General features: G+C 34.5%; 2 protein-coding genes across 2 annotated transcripts in view; one reads left to right on the plus strand and one right to left on the minus strand.

The window, feature by feature from the left end:
- Positions 1-9,680, plus strand: part of LOC118747284 — a 59,391-nt gene extending 49,711 nt beyond the window's left edge. Inside the window, exons 5-6 of the mRNA XM_036481287.1 lie at positions 3,716-3,895; positions 8,609-9,680. Of these exons, the coding sequence (XP_036337180.1) occupies positions 3,716-3,895; positions 8,609-8,631 (203 nt within the window). The 3' untranslated portion in view covers positions 8,632-9,680. The remainder of the gene's footprint in view (positions 1-3,715; positions 3,896-8,608) is intronic.
- The window catches only part of LOC118747283, a 207,388-nt gene that overhangs the window by 99,089 nt on the left and 84,824 nt on the right, over positions 1-23,475 (minus strand). The window lies entirely within an intron of this gene.

The following is a 23,475-nucleotide window of genomic DNA, read 5'->3' on the forward strand; positions in this document are numbered from 1 at the left end:
AAAACTGGTCAAAATATCGCACTCCTATTATTTTGTGGACAACTGTATGTATGTACATACTAATGTATATTTTTCGTCTTCTCTGCCATAGGCGTGGCACGCCAATCAACCACATTTACGCAAGCCTATGCGACAGGTCGTTCGCCCAACAACTGGCCATCCATCGTTTGGACCATTTGCTGTCACTGATAACGATGGTCGGCGACACAGATTGTAAAATGTAAATTGGTAGGATTTCGTTTAAATTTTATTACCGAAACTACCGCCACGTAGCGCACACATGTACAAGTGAGGATATATACAGTGATTGAAAAAATTATAGCCGCATGACATTTTTATTTTTTTAATTAAAATTTTTTTTTTAATAAAAATATAGTTAATTGTTTAACATGTTTCAATATAATGAATAAACACTTTTGATTTTTATAGGAAGAAAACCGTAACACCTTCGAAAAAATTTCAAAATTTTCAACGGTAATTGTTAGCCATTTGACACTTGTACTTCATTATACTGGATTTGAGTGATATAAAAAATTCGTATTCAAAATCTTTCTAACAGCCGGTTTCCCCAGCAATTTAAAAGCAAACGATTTTTAATTTTCTGTCAATTTCCACATGAGTTTCAAAAAATTAAAATCATTTTTCACTTAGCAAATTGTTTTCGAGAATATAGAAGTTGAGAGTTCTAATTAAAATGCTCAAAATTTTTACCAAAGTTTATTGATTTTTGTTAAAAAATTAGTAATATTTTTATAAACAAAAAAACAAAATTAAATAACAAAAAAAAACAGAACTAGTGAAAACTTTTCAATATTTGATGTGGCTATAAATTTTTCGACCACTGTATTTGCGTTTACCGGAATATGCGGCTATTTACATATATACTAGTATCTCCTTTTATGTATGTGTTTATGTACGAAGATAGTGCCTTAACTCGTTTCCTCTGGGCTTTTCCTGCCTTGTACAGGAAGCGGCAGCACGCACTCTCTCACATATGCACCATTAATTTCGCTGCTATATGTATGCAGCAGATCTCGGTCTTTATTGCTTAAAGAAACACTCACACATCTCCATAGTTGCAGTCATTTGCCCCATTTCATAGGCACGCATTTCTGCTTATCCGTGCATATGCAGCACAGCACTGTGAGGAAGCATCCAATTTTGTAGTTAAATTGTTTGCGAGCATAACATTGTATGAGAATTTACGTCCTTAGACCAAAACTTGGCTACCACAAATAACCAACAACTTTTTTTTTATTACCACTGCTGCGAGTATAGTTTTTGTTTTATATGCCTTTTGGTCATTTAAGTAGTCTCAAATGGTCTATTTTGTGGTGTTTTATGGGGGATATTTTCTGTGATAAGATGAAGAAGGGGTTTGTCGATCGAGTAGGCCTTTATGCCAAGCAAGTTGCTGTATTAAGAGCTTTAAGCTAATTGAGTACGAAAATAAAGTCATATTTGTAATAAACTAAATTGTAGTGAAAGTTTATATGTATGTATATGTACATATAGTTACTCCTATTTTCAAAAGTGTGGTGTTAAATGACAAGGCTTGACCTGTAGATGTGCAATATTTTTTTTTTTTTTTTAACGGGTTGCCACCTGTTGCATATTTTATTAAAACTATTTAATAAGTTAAGTGAATTAGATATTACAATATAGGGGAATCAATTAAAACGGGTTTGAAAACGCTTTACTTCTAAACGACACGTAGAAGAGTTGCCACATGTTTAAAAAATCAAATTCACATTAATTAAGGGAAAAGGTATATTATGTAAGAAATATGTATATTGATATTGATATATCACACAAAAGAAAAATTTTGACATATTTAGCAAGAAATAGGTGAAGAGTAAAAACATTCCTGAGTAAATTTAAGAGTCCAGTAATTTAAAAGGAATGTAATCAGAACAAATCACTGATTGACAATGTATGCATTTGTAATAAAATAACAAATACGATATCGTAATCCTTTGGTTTGAAACAATTATTATTTGGAATTAAATAAATTTGACTTTGCGAACAGGTGGCAGCACTCTTCGTAATATTTGCAAGCTAAGACGTTCTCAAACCTCTTTCGCCTGACTACCATATGGTGATACCTATCTATTTCAATTACCTAATTTAATGTAAGGGGAATTTTATTTTTTAAAGAGTTGGCAACCCTCTACATGTAGTTAAGAAATAAACCCTTTTCACACACATTTCGATTGATACCCATCTCTTAATAATTCATTTAACTTGTTAAAAAATTTGAATTTCATTTTTAACAGGTGGCAGGTCTTTAAAAAAACCTCTATTGTCTACAGGTCAAACATTTTAGTCTGACACTTCATTTTGAGATTTCAATATAACGAATCGTGCCGATCTGATGTACTTGACAAAAAATCAGAAAATTATTTTATGCATTAGCCAAAAACCCATTATTTCCTCTTTCGAAAGTTATAAACCCGTACTATTAAATATTAAAATTAAATAAATTAAAAAAATAACATATTTTTACATATCTTTTTTATTCATTCCATAAAATTTTTTTTTTGAAATTTTGATTAATTTGTTTGTTTTTCTGAAATTGTATTTAATTTTATTCCAAAATTTGTATTCCTGTAGTGCTCTACTATCTATATGGAAGTAAAAAATGTCAAACCAACATTTTATTTCAAATAATGTATTTTTACACATTTGTTTTCGTGAAGAGTTTATAAAAATTCTTAGTATAAAATTTATACTTTACTTGGCTAGTGGCTTCCCGGCGGCATATAATTTATTTTATTAGGAAATTTCTGTTAAATTCTTTTTAGTGGATAAAAAGCCTAAACAAAAACACCAAACACGCTCACATTGCAGACAACGAATTTTTCGATTTTTGCCCACTTAGGCGGCACTGTGCATCCCCTCTAAACAGCTCCGCAGATAATCCAGCTCTTTTCCGTCCGAAAATGCTGCGTTGGCTTCAACTAATAGTGATGATCGATATTTCACTATCGCTTATTTTTCGATGTGAACTAAAAATCACTTCTAGACAAAGTTGACCCTCTACACCATGCATTGGAGCCAAGTCGCATATGCTAACGAGGGTGGAATTGTCAACGTCTACAAAAACTCGCAATGCGAATTCTTTCATAGTGATGGCATTACTAATTTCTACAACCAGATTTTGCAAAACCCGGTACACAAAATTTCCCCGTCTGCTAGGCACACTGATACAAAGACAAAGGATGTGATAAGAGCGCTTCCCTGCGAACATGAAATTTGACAAATCTCTCCTGACATTTCAGCATGACGGACATCATGGGCCTGCAGCTTTTAGAGTATATTTAACTTAACAAAAGTATTTTTAGGCGTCCATCACATTTCAGGCTTTCAGCACTTTATTCAGCTATAAGGTATTTATAGCGGCGAGAACGGTGAAAGCCAGCCAGCTTAGAATCCCTGCGGTATTTCACTTGAATTCAGCTAATATTTCCAAATAAATTTAAAATAGCACAACTCCTCGGCCTAACCATATGTATTCACAAATACTTAAGAAATGTGTGTGGTTAAATGGCAATGCATTTATCTTTGCTACAACATACATTTAGGTAAATGACTTTAATTATTCTAATAAATTTACTCTTTAGTTACTTACGTACATCATTACTGAATACAATAACCAATTTTCTTCTACTTACATTTTTATTTTTTTTTTGCAATTAATTCTGCACACGCGTAGCCTGCCGATATGAGAAGGGTTCCTGGTCTGAATGTGCTACTGGGCAAATGACACGCGCTGATAAATTAAAGGCGACTAGCGATCCATCGTGCGAAGCAACACGTGTCATCAAGAAGAATTGCAAACCTGGCAAATCCAAGGATAAGAGCGCCAAGGAACAACGCAAAAATAAGGATAAAGGTGAGTGAGTGCTAAAAAGATGTACGCGTTAGTTATTATGCATATAAGCGGAATGAATATCCCTTAAGTTATTAACACTACATAAAACCAAATTGGCAAAACTCTACCCAACTGGCTAATAATTAATGAACGTATACAAGTCAAGATTAATTGGTATATTTTCACATGTATAAATTTGTATACATATTGTCATCTATTTGAGTAAGTATCTACCTTCCTAAGGGAATGCACAGCATATTTCGTGTGCGGTCAAAGCATAATCATATCGTTGCTCATGGCGCCGAGTCGAATTAGTGAATTCTAATTGACAATTAATTAGAACACACTGCAACTGGAGCAAGATACTATGACTACATATATACAGTGTCACTCAGTGTTACCCTTGTGCGACTTAATTCCTAATTTACCTCTTTTGGAGAGTTAATCTCCCTGACACCAATTTTGGAAATTTTTAACAAATTCATGCGACTTTTGATCCTTTTTGGCTTTTAAATTTCATAATAATATCCTACAAGACAGCTGATTATCATATGAGTGGTCATATTATCATTATCACTAATCACAAAAGTGCTTATCAAAGTATTGATTTTTGTTCAGACCATGGGAAAAAATTGAGTATTTTCCCCTCAATGTTGTCATCAGAAAGTCCTCAGTACTAATAGTCAAAATACCCATTTATGCCATACTACAAAAATAAAAGGGCTAAAATAGGGATAAAACATCCCCTGCTTACTACGAAGCGGTAGTTTTCGGAAAGGTGAAAAAAACTATATTTAATAATTGCGCCGGGTATCTAATATTCGGCTACACCCGAACTTAGACTTTTTTACATGTTATTATATATATATATTTTTTTTTTTGCTTCAATTCTATTTGTAGTTTCGTAAAGCGACATGCGCCACATTTCTTTCGTATGACATCGCTGTGTAGAAATTCTTGCATCTCTTCGTAGCTTATTGCCTTCCCAGACATTACATTTTCTCACTGGGTTGTTATTACTCTGCTGATAAATATTTTTTGTTCCACCATTTGAATTACTTTTGAGCAACCTTTCTGACCAAAGGCATACAGTTATAAATTGTTTAGACTTCTTAAAAAAATAATTTTGGCACTAGCAGAATTTCGAGTATACTCTCGAAATCTTAAGCTATGATCAAAATGTCGGGAAATCGGGATATTTGGTCAAAACACTGGTCACAAATTGTACAGTTTTCCACGGATTCTAATAATCTTATATTCATTGAAAAGCGCAAGGTTGTGTGTTTCCAGTGCTTTTAAAGTAACTGCTTGACAAGAAAGCATGAGAAAAATCCACCCAAAAAATTGTTAGGGTGGGCTTGGGTTAAATGCACCCTACAATTGTATTACCTATACATAGTGCTTTATCTAAAACAAACTACATATATATTTCCCTGTTTAAAATGCGCTATTCGAGACCTTAATTGCACAAAACTTCTCTAAGCTATAAACAGGGGAAAATCTAGTTTGTTATAGGTGAAGCACTAGTTTTTTTTTTTTATATATATAAAGAGCATTGTACTCCTTTTACCAGAACCCCTTTGGGTTTGTGAACGAGCCCAAAACGAAGTATGAAACGAGAATAAACAGTCTTAATAGCTGTAAAAATTCGTGCCAGTTTTTTTTTCACAGACTGTGTTATGACACCAATGTCGATATATTATTTTAAGGAAATCAAACATTGTCTAGCCAATGTTTCCCCTACTCTTCGCTATCCTTGTTATTTATTTACTTTGCCCACGTTACACCCATTTGACTGCTCTTCCGCAGAAGTTCGTGCATGCATACATACTATGGCGTGACTGGCAAATAATGAATGGACAGCGACTTTTCACGAACCGAAACATGCTACATAAGTATTAGCAGCTATTGCAGCTAACGTTTATTTGCTTTATCAGTCTATGCGCATCGCTTTCATGTTTTTCTAATCAGTGAAAATTCAATTTTTATTTTACTTCTTCGTTTTTATTTTTCACTAGCGTAGTGGGACGCTCCGTCATAACTTCCCCAAGTTAATGACCCTTTCGCTTTATTCAGCTCAGATAATGGCTGTGGGTTCGATACAAATTACTTGCAAATTCCTGGAACATGAACTTCATTAGACAGAAGTTTATTTTTGGTATTCGTATTTGACGCTAAGGTGTGGCTCTAAAATGAATACTAACTGCTGCGAATTTATAACTTACTAGCTAAGCGTTTTAACACCTAGCTCCTCTTCTAATTAGGGAAGTGGCAAAAAAAAATTCAATTTGTACCAAGAATTCACTTATAAAGATAAAATGTATAATCTAAAAAACGTTTGCACTGACGCTAACTTCAATGACTCTCACATATAAATAATAATGTCTATAACCGTTTACCGGTTTTGCAGAAAACAAAAAAAATCTTAGCTGGTTACACCTCCTTTTTCGAAGTTTTGTCAGAGCAGACAGGCTTTTCGAGAACTAATCTGTCGGTTAGACAATTTTACTAGTGACAAAAAAACTCCAAAGACGAAGAGTTGAAACTACGACAGTCGAAGCTAATTTTGACTTCAGTTATGGATGCGATGCAGCCTTGAAAAAAAAAATATTGTATTTTTGGAACTGACTATAAAGTGTTGGTCAGACTAACTTGTTCTTCAATGACGCTATGTATAACCGCTCAAGCAATTTTGGGTGAGCTCAGCTCTGACTTGTGAAAAAAAAACATTAAAATATGGGTACTTGAGACTGTAATATTAAAAAAAAAACAATTCCTATTACATCGTTCCCGATAATTGCGGTCAGAATGCGCAAAGGGTCAAGAATCATGCATCATTATTGCAATTACTCCACGGGACTTCCCTACAGGTGTTATCATTTATTCTGCTACACAAAACGTTAGGGCGAACATGTAAGGTGTGATATTGGTTCATTAATAGATTACTTATTTCTGCTGAATTACATACTGAGTTCAAAGTAGTAAAAGGCAGACGTTAGTACCTGTCGTTAAAACGAGCCGTGAGGTTACGGTGGCCTATAGCACAACGGATCAATTCCCTTGAAATGCAAGCACCTTACCTTACCAATTGGCAGTGTGGGGTAGACACAGTAACCACCTTGGCAGGGCTCGAGGCCCATCTATACCTCTGCCGTACTAAGTGTTCGGAACCCGCCGAAAGCCGGGTTGCCGAATTGCCAGTTGAGCCTCCACTCGACTAAAGAACTGGCGGCCTTTCACTGGGTACCCGGTGTTGTCAAGCCCGAAGTTCCAATTACGCGAAACCCCCTTGGCCAAGCCGAAACCGTCCGACACTGGATCTAGTATGTATTTATATATATCTAATAATATCCCTCTGTAAAAGCACTCAAATAAAACCTAATTCAAACATCAAAGAAGATTCATTGAATATAATCTCTCCACACTTTCTTCGTGTTTAGTAATATTCAAGAACTCAAGTAGTATACTGGTGTATACCTTGGTGTAAATTTGTGAATTTTGGTGCAACTAATAACCAGTGCGCTACTTGAGAAAATCTCTCCTCAGTGGCCATGATTTTTACTATATAGTATCTAGTAGGGTGTTCGATTACTCGACTTTTTTCCAAACCGGTTTTCGAGTTATTTGAAGTAGAATGGTTAGATTAGTAACTTGAAAATAAGTTTGTTCGACCGATCACAGGATTGTGTTGTGTAGAAATTTTCATAGAGAATGAGTTCAGCCCAATAAAAATTTTTCCAAACAACGCCACTCCGTAAATATCGAACACAAATTTGAACAAATGTACCAATCGCGTGATTTGTTTTGATTCAAAGCGAACATTTGAAAGCACACTTATGTACATGTTGTGCCTGTAGCTGAGTGCGCAAAATGCTCGCTAAAATTAATTGCGGCTTAGAGTGTCCAGGTTCAAATCTCATTAGGCGGAGTATATAATTAAAAAATTTTATTTTCAGTTTTTCTTAATTATGAAAAAGTATCTGTGAAGTGCCCAACGTAATTGTGTTCAAACGAAAAAAATCTCCAGAAATAAATCTGTTCAAAGTTAACAAAAGCTTGTTTTGAGCAAAATCATTATGGTTTATTTTGTTTTTTCTCAGTGTGTCATCTAAGAATTTTCATCGAGGTTTTCTGAATTCAAGGAATTATCATTGTTTAAATTTGATTGGTTGGGAAATCCAAGAGTTTTCGATGAGGCTCATTGAGTTGAAGTTGAATTCAATATGGATTGAAAACTTTGTCGGAGCAAGGAAAGAGTTGGAGTCCATCGAATTAGAAAGACCATCAGGCAATTTGCGCAAAAATGCTAATACTAAAATTTTGGAAACTTGAAAATTAATTCCAGACGCATTAGCTGTCTGCGTGAGCTGGTGTTTGCTATCTTTACAATATTCTTATCTACCTAAGCATGTGAGTGCTTACCACTTACCAAGTAAGGTACACAGACGCATTTAAGAGACGCTTAATTCGTTATTTCTTAAATTTTTGTATGATTAAGGGCGGTCGTGATTGCTTGAATATTTCTTTAGAAAAAAAGGCACGCGTATGCGAAAAGCACGGTTTAAAAAATAAAACGCCGAAAAACTTCGGAAAAACCTGGTTTGAAAAAACCGTGTCAATCACCCTACTACCTATATTTATATTTCAAAAAATTAATATGTTTATTTGAATAAAATTTTTGGCAACCTGTAATTTTTTACTATTAATTGCATGCCATAATTTCTCTCGTTCCAGGTGTACGCAAAGCACGCGCCTAATTCCCCGGCAGTACACTACCAACCCAGCGAAGAGTTTCAATTTGAATTCAAGAAAAATAAAACTGAAAATATTGAAACGTAATGCAAACTAAATCGCATGCAAGTACTCGTATCACCACATACATAAATACACATACAAACAGAAAAATGAAATTCGCAAAAAGGGGAAAGTTCATTTAATTTTAAAAATCAAACAAAAACACTACTAACTGACAGACTTCTTACAAATACTTACATACAACAAAGCAAAGAAGTGAAACGAATAATAGATAAAAAAAAAAACAGAAGGTAAACTAAGATCAGACTTAAAACGTTAAATAAAATTAACCAAACCAATGCGTAGCTGCAGCAAAGGAAAAAACAAATAAATAAATAAATAAATAACAGTGAAAACCCTTACCACTTAAAAAGTATTTATAGAGATCTCCACAACTTGATTACAAAAATAGTAAACACTGAAAAGTACGTTTAAAATAAATAAAACAAAAAAATACAACAGACTTATATACCATATATACATTAAGAGTTGCTAAAAAAGAAGAGTTGCAATTACATACCAAAACAAAAAGTTACAAAAACCAAAAGAAATGAAATTATTGAAATGAAAATAAAAGACAGTAAAATTATACATATACATACATAAAGTAAGTTAGGTGGATGTGGCAGTTAAATAAAACAGCAAGTGTGTACTCGAACTGGCGGCAGCAGATGCGTCCGAACAAGAGCCGAATGTGGACGAACGCGAGGCACGAATTTCGATTAGCTATGTGATTCTGGCCGAACGCGTACGAGCGACAGTGGTACAGATGGTACGAACCGAAAGTAAATTAAAATTTTATTAAAATTAAAAAAGTAAAAGATTCAAAAATTTAAATTAAGAATTATTACTTATATACGATACAGTACGAGGAGGAGGCAAAAACAAATACATAAGTATTGAGAGGAAATGAAACAAAAGGTGAAATTATATTTGTTTTACAATGAAAGATATAAGGAAAAAGCCAAATCCAACACATTAAGTAGATTTTACTATGAAAGTAAAAAAAAAACAAAAATTAAAACAATTAAAAAACCCCAATTACCAAAAAGTTTACAGATAATAGTTAATAAATAAAATATTTGCATTTCTATGCTGACAGAAAATTTGACACACACACATACATACAAAGTAAACATCATCTTATACAGCTACAACAGTCTTTAACGAAGTCACACAACCATAAATACATAGAATGCATTTCAAGAAAATTCGCTCGCTTGCAGGCACTCAATGAAAAAATGCGATGACTTAAAGGGCAAAGAAAACATTTCAAAATTGGCTGATTATTTCCAGAAATTATATATGATTTAAGTATGCTCATTTGACTTTGTGCCACACTCCCTTTGCTTTATGGTTTATTTAAAAAACAAAACCAAATACTATTTTAAAAATCAGCAACAGTAAACAGCTCTTACATTCCTTTTCAATTTTTCAAAGTCAGGCCAAAATAATTGTCAAGCAAAGCAAGCAGTTGTCACTCACTCACAAAGGGAAACGAAAAATAATACACTTTTAAAGTGCAACAACAACTGTAGCCGTTTTTAAATAATTCAAATATGAAAATCTGTAAATATTGTAAAGAAAAGATGAATACATACATACATACACACAAACAAAGAAAATAAAAAAGACTCACTCACAAATACTCATCCACTCTCTCTCTCTATTAACCATCTTTAGAATTTAAAGCTTTGCAAAACCTAAAAAAAAAATTTTAAAATTTTTTTCCTCGCAAATCGTATCCAGCTCCATATTTTCTTTTTTTTCCTCGTTCGCAAAAGCATCAAAATACTCTTAAATAGAATTGAATATAGACCTTTGAGCGTTTAATAGTGACAGTTTGAATTGATGTAGCAAATCTCGAAATATTTAAATTTAACACACACGAACACAATACGAATACCTACATACATGTGTACATCGGAGCATCATCGCACAACTAAGCAAATAAGTTAAAATAGACAGAACTTCATGCAGAAAATTCAAACAACAAGAGAAACCAAATAAATACATACATACATATGTATGTATGCGTCAAAAGCAGCAGTTTTAAATGGGTGTTTTTAATTATTTTCGATGGACATTACAAATACAATTACAATATTTACATTAACAAAAAACCAAAACAAATAACAATTGGAAAATATGGAAATAATGCAATCCATGAAATAAACTAATGTGAACACTAAACATACAAAATACATAAAAACAAAAAAGACATTTAAACGTATATGAAGAATAAATGAGTATATAAAATTTTAAACAAATAAATAAAAGTAAATGATAAAACTTTACGATAAAAACAAAAACAAACAAAAAAGTGCGTTTTTTTTATTGAATGGCATCAGTAGAACGGTAGTACCACAATCATTTATCTATATGTATATTTATTTAGCTGTTCCTATTTATCTATTTCAGTCTACAGAAATTATTGTTACGTTTATACTTGAATACATAACGGATTTCCCAAAATCCTTGCGGCTCGTATCGCTGGATTGTTAAATAAACGCTCACGATGATCAGATTACAGTACAATTTACTTTATTGTACAACAAACACTTTAAAATACTCGTTAAAGCAATTACAACGCTTACAAAACTTGATGACACAATTTACTCTGCTCCGCAACTTGCTTATAGCTTCGCAACTTACTGACTGGTAGCTTGACTACCACTGTGGTAGCGGCCTTATATAGTTACATGCGCTCCCATGAGTGCGAGGAAAATTCTGAAGTTTATCGGTCATTCTCTCATTCTCTCGCTGTTCCCAGTATTCATCCACTTGACATTTCTGCCTTTTTCTCGTTGTTCGCTTCGCCTTGCCGCAGTATTTGCCACGGTATTATTTTAGATAAATTACTTATTTTTCAATTTATTTCGATAAATTGCAATTTTTTTTTTCAATATTTACCTAGAAGTTGAGAACGCTGAAATAGTTATAACCAGGGGCTGAATTCTGTAACTGTGAGAAAATGCAGTATACTCCGAAAGCAAAACTCACAACTAGCGTTGCCACTGATGTACAAAAATACTTACCATTTACTTTGAAAAAATCTACCAAATCTGGAAAATATCCACCAATAACTTTTTTTTAGTTATTTTCATAAAAACTATAGGTTTGTTCTTTTTTGAGTTATTTCAAAAAAAATTAAATTTTTTTATTAGCGAACTTTTTATTTAACTAATGATATGATATTTGAGATCATACTAATGACTGCTTCCCGGTTTCCTTCAACCAAAAGCGAAACTGATGAAACTAAAGGCAAAAATGAAACTAACCGATCTGGGCGGGGTTATGGAAGCCACTACAACAACAACAACAACGAAACTTCATCATCTAAACAAACTACAACTGGAGTGACTCAAAAAACCGCTTTTTATTTTCTTAATATTTACAATGTTTTTCAAATAATTTTTTTTTTTACTACTTTTGTATAAGAATATTGTTTGTGCTTTAACCAATATCATAAAAATCAAGTAGTAAAGCTATAATTTAGAAGAATTCAAAAAATTTTCAACAAAATTTCGAACTTTTTTCTCAAAATTTTTAGAAAATTTTTGGGTAAACAGTTTTATAACCTATTGAAAAATTCCTGTTGATTTTTTTTTTGCCACCGGACTTTTGAGTTTTTTCTCTTTTAATTTTATTTAAAGAAACATTTAAAATACTTAGGCAATCAATCGCTTCGCAGGATTCCAGTGAAAAGAGTTTTGAATAGGACACAATATAAAGCGTTTGAAAATTAATGGAAATGAATCGCACGTATGTATATCAGCGACAGCGTTGCCATTTTAGCCGTTTTCCGGCTAGATTTAGCCGGTTTTGATAGCAACTAGCCGGAGAAAATTCGATCTAGCCGGCAGCCGATTTGTTAGCCGGTTTGTAAAAAAAAGTTAGCCGTTTTTAGCCGATTTTACTATTTGCCTAATTTTCAGGTGCAAAAAGTAAACAAGTTGTTCGAAAGCAATAATGCAGACCCAATGAAGATTTTTAATGAACTCAATGTTTTACTTTCGCATCTATGCTCCCTAGTGGTTATTAGCGCGGACACATTTGATCCTATATGCTTCCCGTTGGAACCATACCTTGCTCCATTTCCTCAGTTTTATCACAGTTTTGAAGAGTATTTAAAAACAAAAGTAAGCACAAACGCTTTTGACCACGAAGCCGAGAAAATAATTCGAGAAAATGGTCGCTATTTTATTATCTCTTTAATAAAGGAATTACGCCAACGCCTCCCTACAAATATTGCCACACTAAAAAAAATTTACTTTTTTCGGTTGGAAATGCATTAAGAGTAATTAAACCAAAAGTATTTGTTCAACTACAGCAACAAAAACACAAATATAATGACGACGAAATAACATCTATAGAGATGCAATGGCAACGGTTAACGTTACATACCTGGAGTAATTTAGACTCAACTGTAAAATTTTGGGCCGAAGTTTATCAAATTCGAAATGCTCTAGGAGAAAACCCTTTTGCTGACCTTTGCAACCTAGTTTTTAGTTTTCTTGTTTTGCCTATAAGTAATGCAGAAGTAGAGCGAATATTTAGTTCAATGAATATAATAAAAACTAAGCAAAGAAATCCAATGTGCGTTAAAACGTTAAACTCTATTTTATATATAAGATACGGTTTAAAACGTGAAGAAAAATGCTGCCATAATTTTACTGTAGATGACGATCTCTTAAAATTAATGAATTCAGGTGATATATACAATAGTGATTCATTTGATGATGAGGAATATACACTCGATATAAATTAATGGTGTTAACTAGTCTTTCGTTTCTTGCGATTTATTTAAATAAATCATTTGAAATTTCACTTAAACATTTTAGCCGTTGTTAGCCGCTTTTTTTGCCAATCTAGCCGGTCGGCCCAAAAAGTTCTGGCAACACTGATCAGCGATGGGCAGAGAGAGCTTTTACTCTGCTCGCGACTATAGAAAATGTATAGAAAGCTTAAAAGAACTTTGCCCGCGTGCAAGGCGGTGCCCATCACCGATGTAAATCAATGATGCTCAAAATAGCGCCCGTGCGCTGAACGCTTTAAAGCTTTCTGTAGATTATATATGGGTGCACATAGAGTAAAAGCTCTCTCTCTCTCTGATTATCACTGATCTAAATAAATGAGTACTCGCAATGCGACTTCAGGCTATATCGCACACCTAGATCTAAAGTGAGCTAACGCAAAATTTAGATAGGGGAATTTAACTGCTTTTGGATCGTACAGATTCAACGCAAGTAATACAAAAACAGGTATAACAAAAGTTTAGAAGGAGTTGCTTATTCGCCGCGGTGTCTGAATTTGGCATCCCTGCGAACCCGATACGGCTGTGTAAAAGACGTTGAACAATACCACCAGCTCCTCAAAAATCTGGAAAGATCTCTCCGAGCCGAGCAGGACGAATCCGTTTCATGTGATTTCATTAATCTTATGTTAGAGAAGATAAAAAGAACTGCATAACTGATTCGCTCAGGAGCAATTTACTACAAGAGGTGCAATTGCGGGCTTATGCCGCTGACATTGACAACATCGGTAACAAGAACCACTAAGTCTGTTCTGCCTTTTCCAAGTTGAATATGGAAGCAAAGCGAATGGGAAGACGAGGGAACGATGAGCTGCATGCGATTTACAATGACATAGACATAGTGCAGTGAATTAAAATGCGGCGGCTCCGCTGGCTTTGCCATGCCATTCGAATGGACTCCGACGCTCTAGCTCTGAAAGTATTCCACTCGGAAGCCGCTGTAGCAGAGGAAGAGGGAGGCCCCTACTGCGATGTAAAAACCAATCGGCGTCAGTTGGAACAGAAGAAAAACGGCTTTGTTGAACTGGGCCAATCGCTTAGGCAGCATAGCGCCAAATAAGAAGAAAAAGGAAATCGAGTCCAAGATGTTTATTTTTAGTAGTCCTGGATAGACCGATCCGTTGGAAAGGTGGTTAAGAACGAAAATTTTATAAGATTTTACAGACTCTGGATCTCGTCCATTCAGATCGCCTGCCCGTAAAGTGGAATCGAGAAGAGGCGGCTTGGAAGCTAATCCTTTCCAACGGCCCAGTATATGAAATGTGTTGCTATGAATCCCGTCCATTCCAACAGCTTCAAAAATATGATACTCATACGACCTTTATAAATAAATAAATAAATAAGGGGGTGGAACAGGGTCGTCCTAAAAAACTTAATGAGCACTTCGAACGTGGAGTAAGTGTTTTACATACTACACTTTATAGTAATTTAAAAATTTGGCTCTTATGCCCCAAAACTTAAACAATGGTTTAAAGGAAACTCATCTCAGCAATATTAAGTCCTACAGCTCGCAGATAATTAACTTATTCAGTGGAAAACTTGATTGAAATTCAGCGTTCGCAAACTTCCAGTCAATGTGTTCCATCTGGCCCAAATATGATTTTTAGATGTATGTAGTTCATCACTATGCCATGCCCATCGAAATGTAGTCAAAAATATTACAAAACCAAAAAGCGAAACAATACACACTCATTGAACATTTCAAAAACAATACATACCAGAACAATGACTATAAAATGGCGTGTGCCTATGTAAGCAGAATGCCAGGATGTGCATTACTATCCTGTCCCACAGCGCTCAACCGAAACTGGAGCGGAAAGTAAGAGGATAATATGAGTATGTGCTCGTCTAAGTATGTACATTCACCAACACATGCAAGGTAGTCAGCTGCATGCCCGCTGGATTGCAATTGTTTTGGTGCATTTGCATGCAACAAGCCACACATCCAGGCTGGCAGGAATTACTCACTATGTAAAAGTCGCCGCTGGCCAGATCCGGGCAAAGCAGGCCACTGATCCTATTCCATCCAGCCGTTGCTCGGTGCACAGCATAACCGCGCCCACGGCAATGCACTGAATGCCATTAAAATTTGGTCGAGTGCACACGAAATTGTAGCCTCACAGGCCAAAATGGGGCGGTGTATGTATGTATATAGCAAATATTGCACTCCACAATGCAAATGCACAAAGCTTCAGTGTATCTATGTACATATGTATGTACCTATGAATGCAGTTGATGATGCGAGCACATCCATCTCAGACTGTCGGTCAGCTCTGGAAATGGCAACGAAGTGACGACATACATACATATGCACATATTATGTAGCTACAAGTCATGAATTGAGCGTGGTGTTTGTGGTTGGTGAAACACAAAGTATTTAATTTGAATGTGGGATGACTGGGCGGTGAATAGCAACCTTATGCAAATTTGTGAAAAAGTGAATTTTTTGAATAGACATTTCGAGAAAGGTGAGGAACCTATATATTCAGGGAACAGCGGACATAACTCCAGATGAAATTTAAAAAGTAAATAAAATAAAAACAACATCCTTTGTGGGATATATTCTTTATTACTTAATAAAATAGCAACATACCTATAAAAGGAATTTTTTTATATATTCTATTTACCTCTCATATGGTAAAGGTTTCAAAGGTATTTCTGAAAAGTGTATTTCCATAGGAAAACTTATGAATTTTAATAAAGGCGATGCTAAGGGGGCCTCACATTTTTTTCTTTTTCTATACATATACACACCAAGGCGAATTTAGACATTAGATACTGGAACAGCTGATTTCAAGGTGAATTGCGCCGATTGTCAAAATGATGCGTTTTTTTTGGAAATTTGTTTGTTCTCATTGCCTTTGTGCGCATAGTTTGTTAGTGTAGTTTTTTGTTTTCGTGCTGCCGTTATTACCTTGTATGAATTCGCCTTGTATATATACTATAAATGCTTATTTATTCATGCGTTCTTTGGTTAAAAAACAAAAAAAAAAATAAAAATTTTTCCGTACGTATTTGTACGTACATGAATGGTTAGTCCGCCTTAGCTCTGAGAATTTTAAAAGATATTTATAAAAATTCAGCCATTGTTAATATTTAAGACGCATTTTAGGTACAACTATATTAGGCAAGTTGTCAAAAAATGTGTTTTCTCAAAATTGTTAATTTTATTGCGGACTCTGGGAAGATTTTTGTTAAAATTAATAAAATGGCGATTTTATTGTGAATTTCGGGAGAATATACCTTCGTTAATAACATCCGTCCCACAACATTGTTTTACAATCAAAGAATATTCCAGAAATGGGCGTGGTAATTCTAGGACTACAGTTATTCACTATTCTATTTACTAACAACGTTTGTTCCGCTATTTAATTGTTTTTTTTTGGAGGAGAAGAAAGTCTTAGTTTGAAATTATTGCAAATTCGTATTCAAACAATTTTTTTACAAGCCACATATTTAATACAAAGAAGAGGGATAACCGTCAATACACTTCAAAAGGTAGCCTTTGCACTCCACTGTATATACACATTTTATTAGATGTTCCAAAACATCAATGAGCCTAACCCTAAAGAACTATTTTAGATAATGGACTATATACATACATTTTTTAGGAGTACCGGAAATTCTCTTTAGTAAGTTTTTAGGACCATGCGCTTTTTAAAAGTCCATTTCCTAATTTGATGTACAACATATTTCAAAATATAAACATTTTTTTGGGTCGGCAACGCGTTCTTAAAGTGCCCAGAAACCATGGTTTTTTGTAAGCTGATTTTTTTTTTGCGTTCCATATTACCCACAGCGCTGCCGGCCGCTGTGGTGTAGTGGTAAGCAGTGCGCGCTTTCATACATGATCACCTGGGTTCAAGCCCTGGTCAAAGCAACATCGCGAAAAATATAGAAAAAGGTTTTTTCTTAACAGCGGTCGTCCCTCGGCAGGCAATGGCAAACCCCCGAGTGTATTTCTGCCATGAAAAACAGCTTTTCATAAAAATACAATCGCCGTTCGGAGTCGGCGTAAAACTGTAGGTCCCTCCGCTTTGTGTGACAACATCCAGGCGCACGCCACAAATCGGAGGAGAAGCTCGGCCAAACACTAACATATGTGTAAGCGCCAATCTATTATTATTATTATTATTACCCACAGCGTTGCTTATATTTGGTTGGATCATGCGGCTTTTAAAAGTTGTTTTACAATGTTCCAATTCGAATGGGTTTCAGAGGTGGGCAAATGTTTTGGAAATTCGCGGGTTTTGAAGTTTTGCGGTTTTTGAGTTACGCACCGACCAAAATCAGAACGGGGGCTCTAAATTGTGTATATGTATATCTGAGCCTGGCTTTGAATAGGTATTAGAATTTGGAAAACACAAAAAAAATTACACCTTCCTAACTACATATATTTCTTGGAGAAATAAAGAATAATTACAACTACAGGAATTTTGTAGGAAGAACTGAAAAAGGCCTTTGATATACAAACATACGAAAGTACTTACAATTGAGTTCTTTAATCTTTCGGGCGATTCGGCCGAATATATTCGTAATTGTACGCTCCATGCTGCCCGTAAAGTACAGCTTGCTTGAACACTCCACTATTAAAGTTTCCAGTTTTATGATCGATTTTTAAGGCAAAGCTGATCTATGCAATGTATGCATCATTATAAAACTCATACATTTATTTGGTCGTTCTATCTTCTTTGCTACCCTGGCTCAGAATAAACATGGGTGGAATAGCGTGTTAGAAAGGATTTAATGCTTAAATATTAGCTTGGGAGCATAAAGCGGAAAACAACTGCCGGAATAAAATGTAAGACATAACAGGAATAAATTTTTTCGAAATTTTTTGAAATTTTTTTGAAAATATATGTTAACCCATATTTGTATAAATATAGTGTTTATTTAGTGACAAAGAGATCCAAGTCATTTCAAGTCATGAAGATGTGTTTAAGCCCTTATATCCAACTCCACCCAAGATTCCGTACTTCAAATGGGAAAATTTAACTCAACTTCTACCATTTATTCCACGTATTCATCAAGATTTTTATTTAAATATTTCCCATGAGACAAAAGCAAACAACAAAAGTTCTAAGAAGCAAAGTCTAAAGACGATTATAGTTCAAGAAAAAAATACAGAATCGGATGACGCCCACGGCAGCGTTTTGTCAGATTACGATGATTAGATATATTTAGATAGTAGAGTAATTGTTGAATATAATAACTTTTTTACATAATAAAATGTAGATTTTCATAAAAATAAGCTTTTTCCATTTATTTCCTTAAAGAAATTTACCTAAGTAGGTACTCAGAAGTAAAAGGATCCAAGTGACACAAAAAAAAATATTTCAGTTTTTTGTTTCCATCTGCAGTAAGCATTCTTTGAATTAGTTAATTAACCTGCATTCGTTTAGGCAATAATCATTTCAAATGCATTAACCCAAAATTTACAATAAGTACTCAACTTTAACCTTAATTTTCTCAAAACTATATCAGACTTACTTAGATCCTTTTGATTCTAACCCCTTCAATTCCCTAACTGATAAATAATATGCCGACAAGAACGGAAAGTTATTCTGATATAAATAATCAAATATAAGTACTTTCACTCAATTTGACGGAAGTAATTTTAATTTAATTAAAAACTATTGGCAATTCTCGGTCATCGGATCGAGATGGATGAAATATGGCTGTACAGAGGAAGGAACTCTCTACACACATAAACTCAGTGGAAAATAATAGGACTAATTAGTTAAGCTTTTTCCCGGAATTGTTTGGCTTACTTGAACGATTGGTTTTTTAGTTACATAATTAACTTTTTTTGTACGAAAAATGAGCAGTAGAAAATGTTACGCATACGCCACGTATACGCGCGCTTGGTGTCACTTAACAACAACAAAATAATAATTGATTATGCAAAAGTGATTAGTTGCAGCTTAATACTTCCCGTTCTTCCATATCCATACGATGGATGTCAAAAAAACTGTCAGTGATATAAAAAGCTATGAGCTAATTGCCAATAGTTTTTATGTAATTAAAAATATTTCCTGTCAAATTGAGAGATATTACATTTCTATATTTATTTTAAACACAATAGTTTTCTGGGAAAGGTTATATGTATATGTTTTTATCGGTTAGTGAATTATTTCGACCTCAAGCACCAGATTGACTGGTCAAATATACACAATTAGATACTTATTATATACACATACATATAAATTTATATGCACAGGGTGGGCCAAATACGACCCACCATAGTCTACCTAGTTTGTCATAGTTTGCCTGGCAGTGTGCGCAGTCGCTCCATCTTGTAGCAACCACAAATTACGATGCCTGGTCTGCTGTTGGCCGCAAAAGCTTGTCAATCTTCATTCTCCAAGAAATATGGGCCAATAACTTTTTGGGCCATAACACCGCACCAAACAGTGCATCTGTATGGGTGTAACTTGTGCGGGTGTTTTGCCCTTAGATTTTCAGAGCCCCCCAATCTACGGTTCTGCTCGGAAATGCGCTTCATCCGACATCAAAACATTACCTAAAAAAATCCATTTGTTTGGCTACAAAATTGTCTAAGACGAATAGCGTTTGTAGTAGTAGTGTAGTTGTTGGTGCTCTTGCTGTAAGTATCCATTATGATTTTCCAAAAGATTAACTATAATATTCAGAAAGAACATAAACAATAATAATAAAAAATAAAGAAATTATACGCGTTTAACATAGGTAGGTCTTATTTGGCCCACCCTGTATGTAGCATCCAAAGCCATAGCTGTCAAGTTTGTGGCTAAAATTTCGCACAACCGCAAAACCAGAACATCAAACGAACATTCGCTCAATGCCGGCCAATACACCTACTACACACTCGCCAACAACTGAGGGGAAAGTCGTAAATTCCGAAACGAAAAACCACAATATAACCGCGTCACACGCATAACGGACCAACCAACAACAAAACAATCAGTGAATAGCAGAAAAAAAGTGCCCAGCACAATTCGACTGCGACGTAAAAAACAACTAGCCAAAAACTATGTATGTATGTACATATGTATGTGCTAAATCAACATACGTATGTAGATACATAAGTACATATAAAAAGTCACAAAATTGTTGGGAATAATGTCGCGAAGCCGTTGACAATGCCTTCACTTCAGGGTATTTGTGCTGCTAACAACAATACATACATACATACGTATATATGTATATATGTACATAGGTATGTCAGCTGAGTCTTCATGCTGTATCGCACAATGCCAATGGCAACACTGCGTGCCATAGCGCGTGAGGTTAGCATTGTTGCACGAATAATAAAGCATAGAAACAGGCGCTTAGCTGTACGTGAAGCCAGCGGAGATCGATTTAAATCACGAACTAAATGAATGGGAATAAAATTAAAGTTGGAATAGAGTAGGAGTGAATGAAAAAATATTTTAGATACCTAATACTTATTTAGGGGATTCACAAGACGTGTTAACCGTCGTAAAATCTTAAGGTTAACATCTTTTTTAATTAAAATGGTTTTAGGGGATTTCTAACTAAACCGAAATTCTTTTAAACTGATAAAGAATATATAATTAGCCAACCCCCCAACCATTTTAACCGCTATTTTACATAAACAAGTGTTAAGCTTAAGATTTTACGACGGTTAACACGTCTTGTGAATCCCCTAATTGTATTTGCAGATAACGCCGGAAAGAAATAAGAGTAGCAATACTAGGGTGTTGGACATGGGTTTAACAAACTTTTGAGCGTTTTTTTTTAAATCGTGATTTTTCGAATATGGGAAAATCTTGAGTGTGCGAGGAAATGTGAAGTCAAAAGGAATTCCTCTAAACCGTTCCTGATACAAAAGTGTGAGAATTGGAGTTACATGTATTTTATCGTTTTTGGTTGACTATTGCCCGGATTTGCTCACATCGAATAAACCGGAGTTTTGTTATCGAATTAACCGAGTTTTTTCTTATAGAATATTTATACATCTGTATCTTAAAGCTCACTGTAAATAACTTATTATTATTTTTATTATTTTTTTAAATCGCAAACATAAATTTTTTATCAATCTGGCTCTTAAATATAATCATCCTTTCGAAGATCCTTGCTTGTAATACGTATGTTTCTCAAATTGGATCCAATCAGTGTACTTTGACCTTAGCAGCCTTTCTGCGGTCTTAATAATGAAAAAAGTCCTGTATGGGGTGGGTCAGTCGTGGTTCGGTCGCGATTACCATAAGTACACAAAAAAACCTTTCGAAGAGATGGAACTTGCCATTCATTCTTTCAGACTGACTCTTCATTGCGAATAATTGCGAATTGTGCAAAAGTTGCAGTTTCTAAAGTTTTGATACTTTTTTTGAAATTCAATTAAATAAATAACTCCACTTTTTCACAAAATTTTTTCATTAGAAACGGTCTCAAGCTCTACAAATTTGTTGAATAAATAACTTAAAAATAAAGAAAAGGATGTAGCAAATAGTTCTAAGGACACAAAGGACCCCGGCGAAGATGAGTTGAGAGTATCATTGTCCAGTTTCATACTCCTTCAAAGTATTTCACGAGTACTTTCAAATTAAAGCGTATGCAATTCAAAAATCTGAGAAGCCAGATGCGAGTGAAGCTATTTATTGCCACACTTTTACACTTTTTTGCATTCGTTTTTTATATTTTTGAGTTATTTTTTACATGTGAAGAAGAAAGTAGAAAAACGTTAGTGATGGATCGAGTTTTTTCAACAGATATTTAACAAATACTATTTGATCGTTGCTTAAGATCCACCAAATAAAAGGTCAGACTTGTAGCTTTTTATCAATGCAACAAACGACTCTCTATATAACTAGACATTGAACAAATTGATATATACAATGACTTTTAGGCAGAAAATTTATTTTTCATATAATTTTAGCAAAATGGGCGTGGCACCGCCCACGTATATCATATATCCGTAACTCAAAAACTACTTGACCGATCTCGACCAAATTTGATATACACATTGAGCTTGGCCTCCTTAAGCACCGTGTTGATTTTTATTTTTTTTTAAATCGGACAAACATTACACCCCCTGAAATATAGCTAGCAGTTAGTTTCTTGAAATTACCGTTATTTGGGTGGAGCACGTGTTTTTTGTCCGATTTAAGGAGGCCATGCACATTTAAAAGGGGATGGAAAATAGTCAAGCTATTAATGGATAAAGTACGAAAATAACGGTATTTTTTTGGTACAAAAAATTGAGAGTCCAGGAACTATACGGGACCAATTTTCATATTGTACTCGACCATTCCTACAACCTACACTAGGTTTTGTTTCGGGTGTATTTCATGACTTTCTTTTGTAATACCGTGTAATTAAACTTTTATTAAAAAAAAAGCTGTCAAAATGGACCGATTTTAAATTTTCTAATAGAAGGCCATATTAAAAGCAATTCATTTAAGTTTAGTTTTAAATGGCTGAAATGACTTTCTTCTATGTTCAGAAGGTTTCTTGTTCAAAGAGATTTTCAACAAAACACAATTTACGAAAAAACAAGTAGAACGACTGAACTCGTGGAGAACAAAGAAAAAAGTAATGGGAGAGCAGCGAGGGGAGTTTTCAAGGCCACCTGCCAATAGATAAGTTATTTAGCTTTAGGTATAATATGTTTAAGTGCACTTTTGCCAGAGTTGCTAAATCTCACTTTTCATCGGGTTTTCGATACAAATGCTCCTATGTGCGGCACCGGAAACTGTGCAGTCCTTCCAGCAGTACGCCGTTGAGTAGATTCTCTGGAAAAGTTATGGACCTCCAATTTTAGAATTTGCGATACCAAAGTTAAAGAATGTATTCTCCTGTGAATACACTGGCGATCCAGTGCTGTCAATTAGCTGTGCCACGAATAGTTAAATACGTATACGAATATAATAATATTAGAATATTTTGGCGCTCACACTTTTCCCAAGTGTTTAGCAGAGCTTCTCCTCCAATTTGCGGTGTCTTCATGCTGTTGCCGCCTCCTGACGTCGAATGAATTTTATGTGAA

The sequence above is a fragment of the Rhagoletis pomonella genome, unplaced genomic scaffold, assembly GCF_013731165.1.
Source record: "Rhagoletis pomonella isolate Grant_MI unplaced genomic scaffold, Rhpom_1.0 Rhpom_scaffold_00011, whole genome shotgun sequence".
Classification (NCBI taxonomy): Eukaryota; Metazoa; Arthropoda; class Insecta; order Diptera; family Tephritidae; genus Rhagoletis; species Rhagoletis pomonella.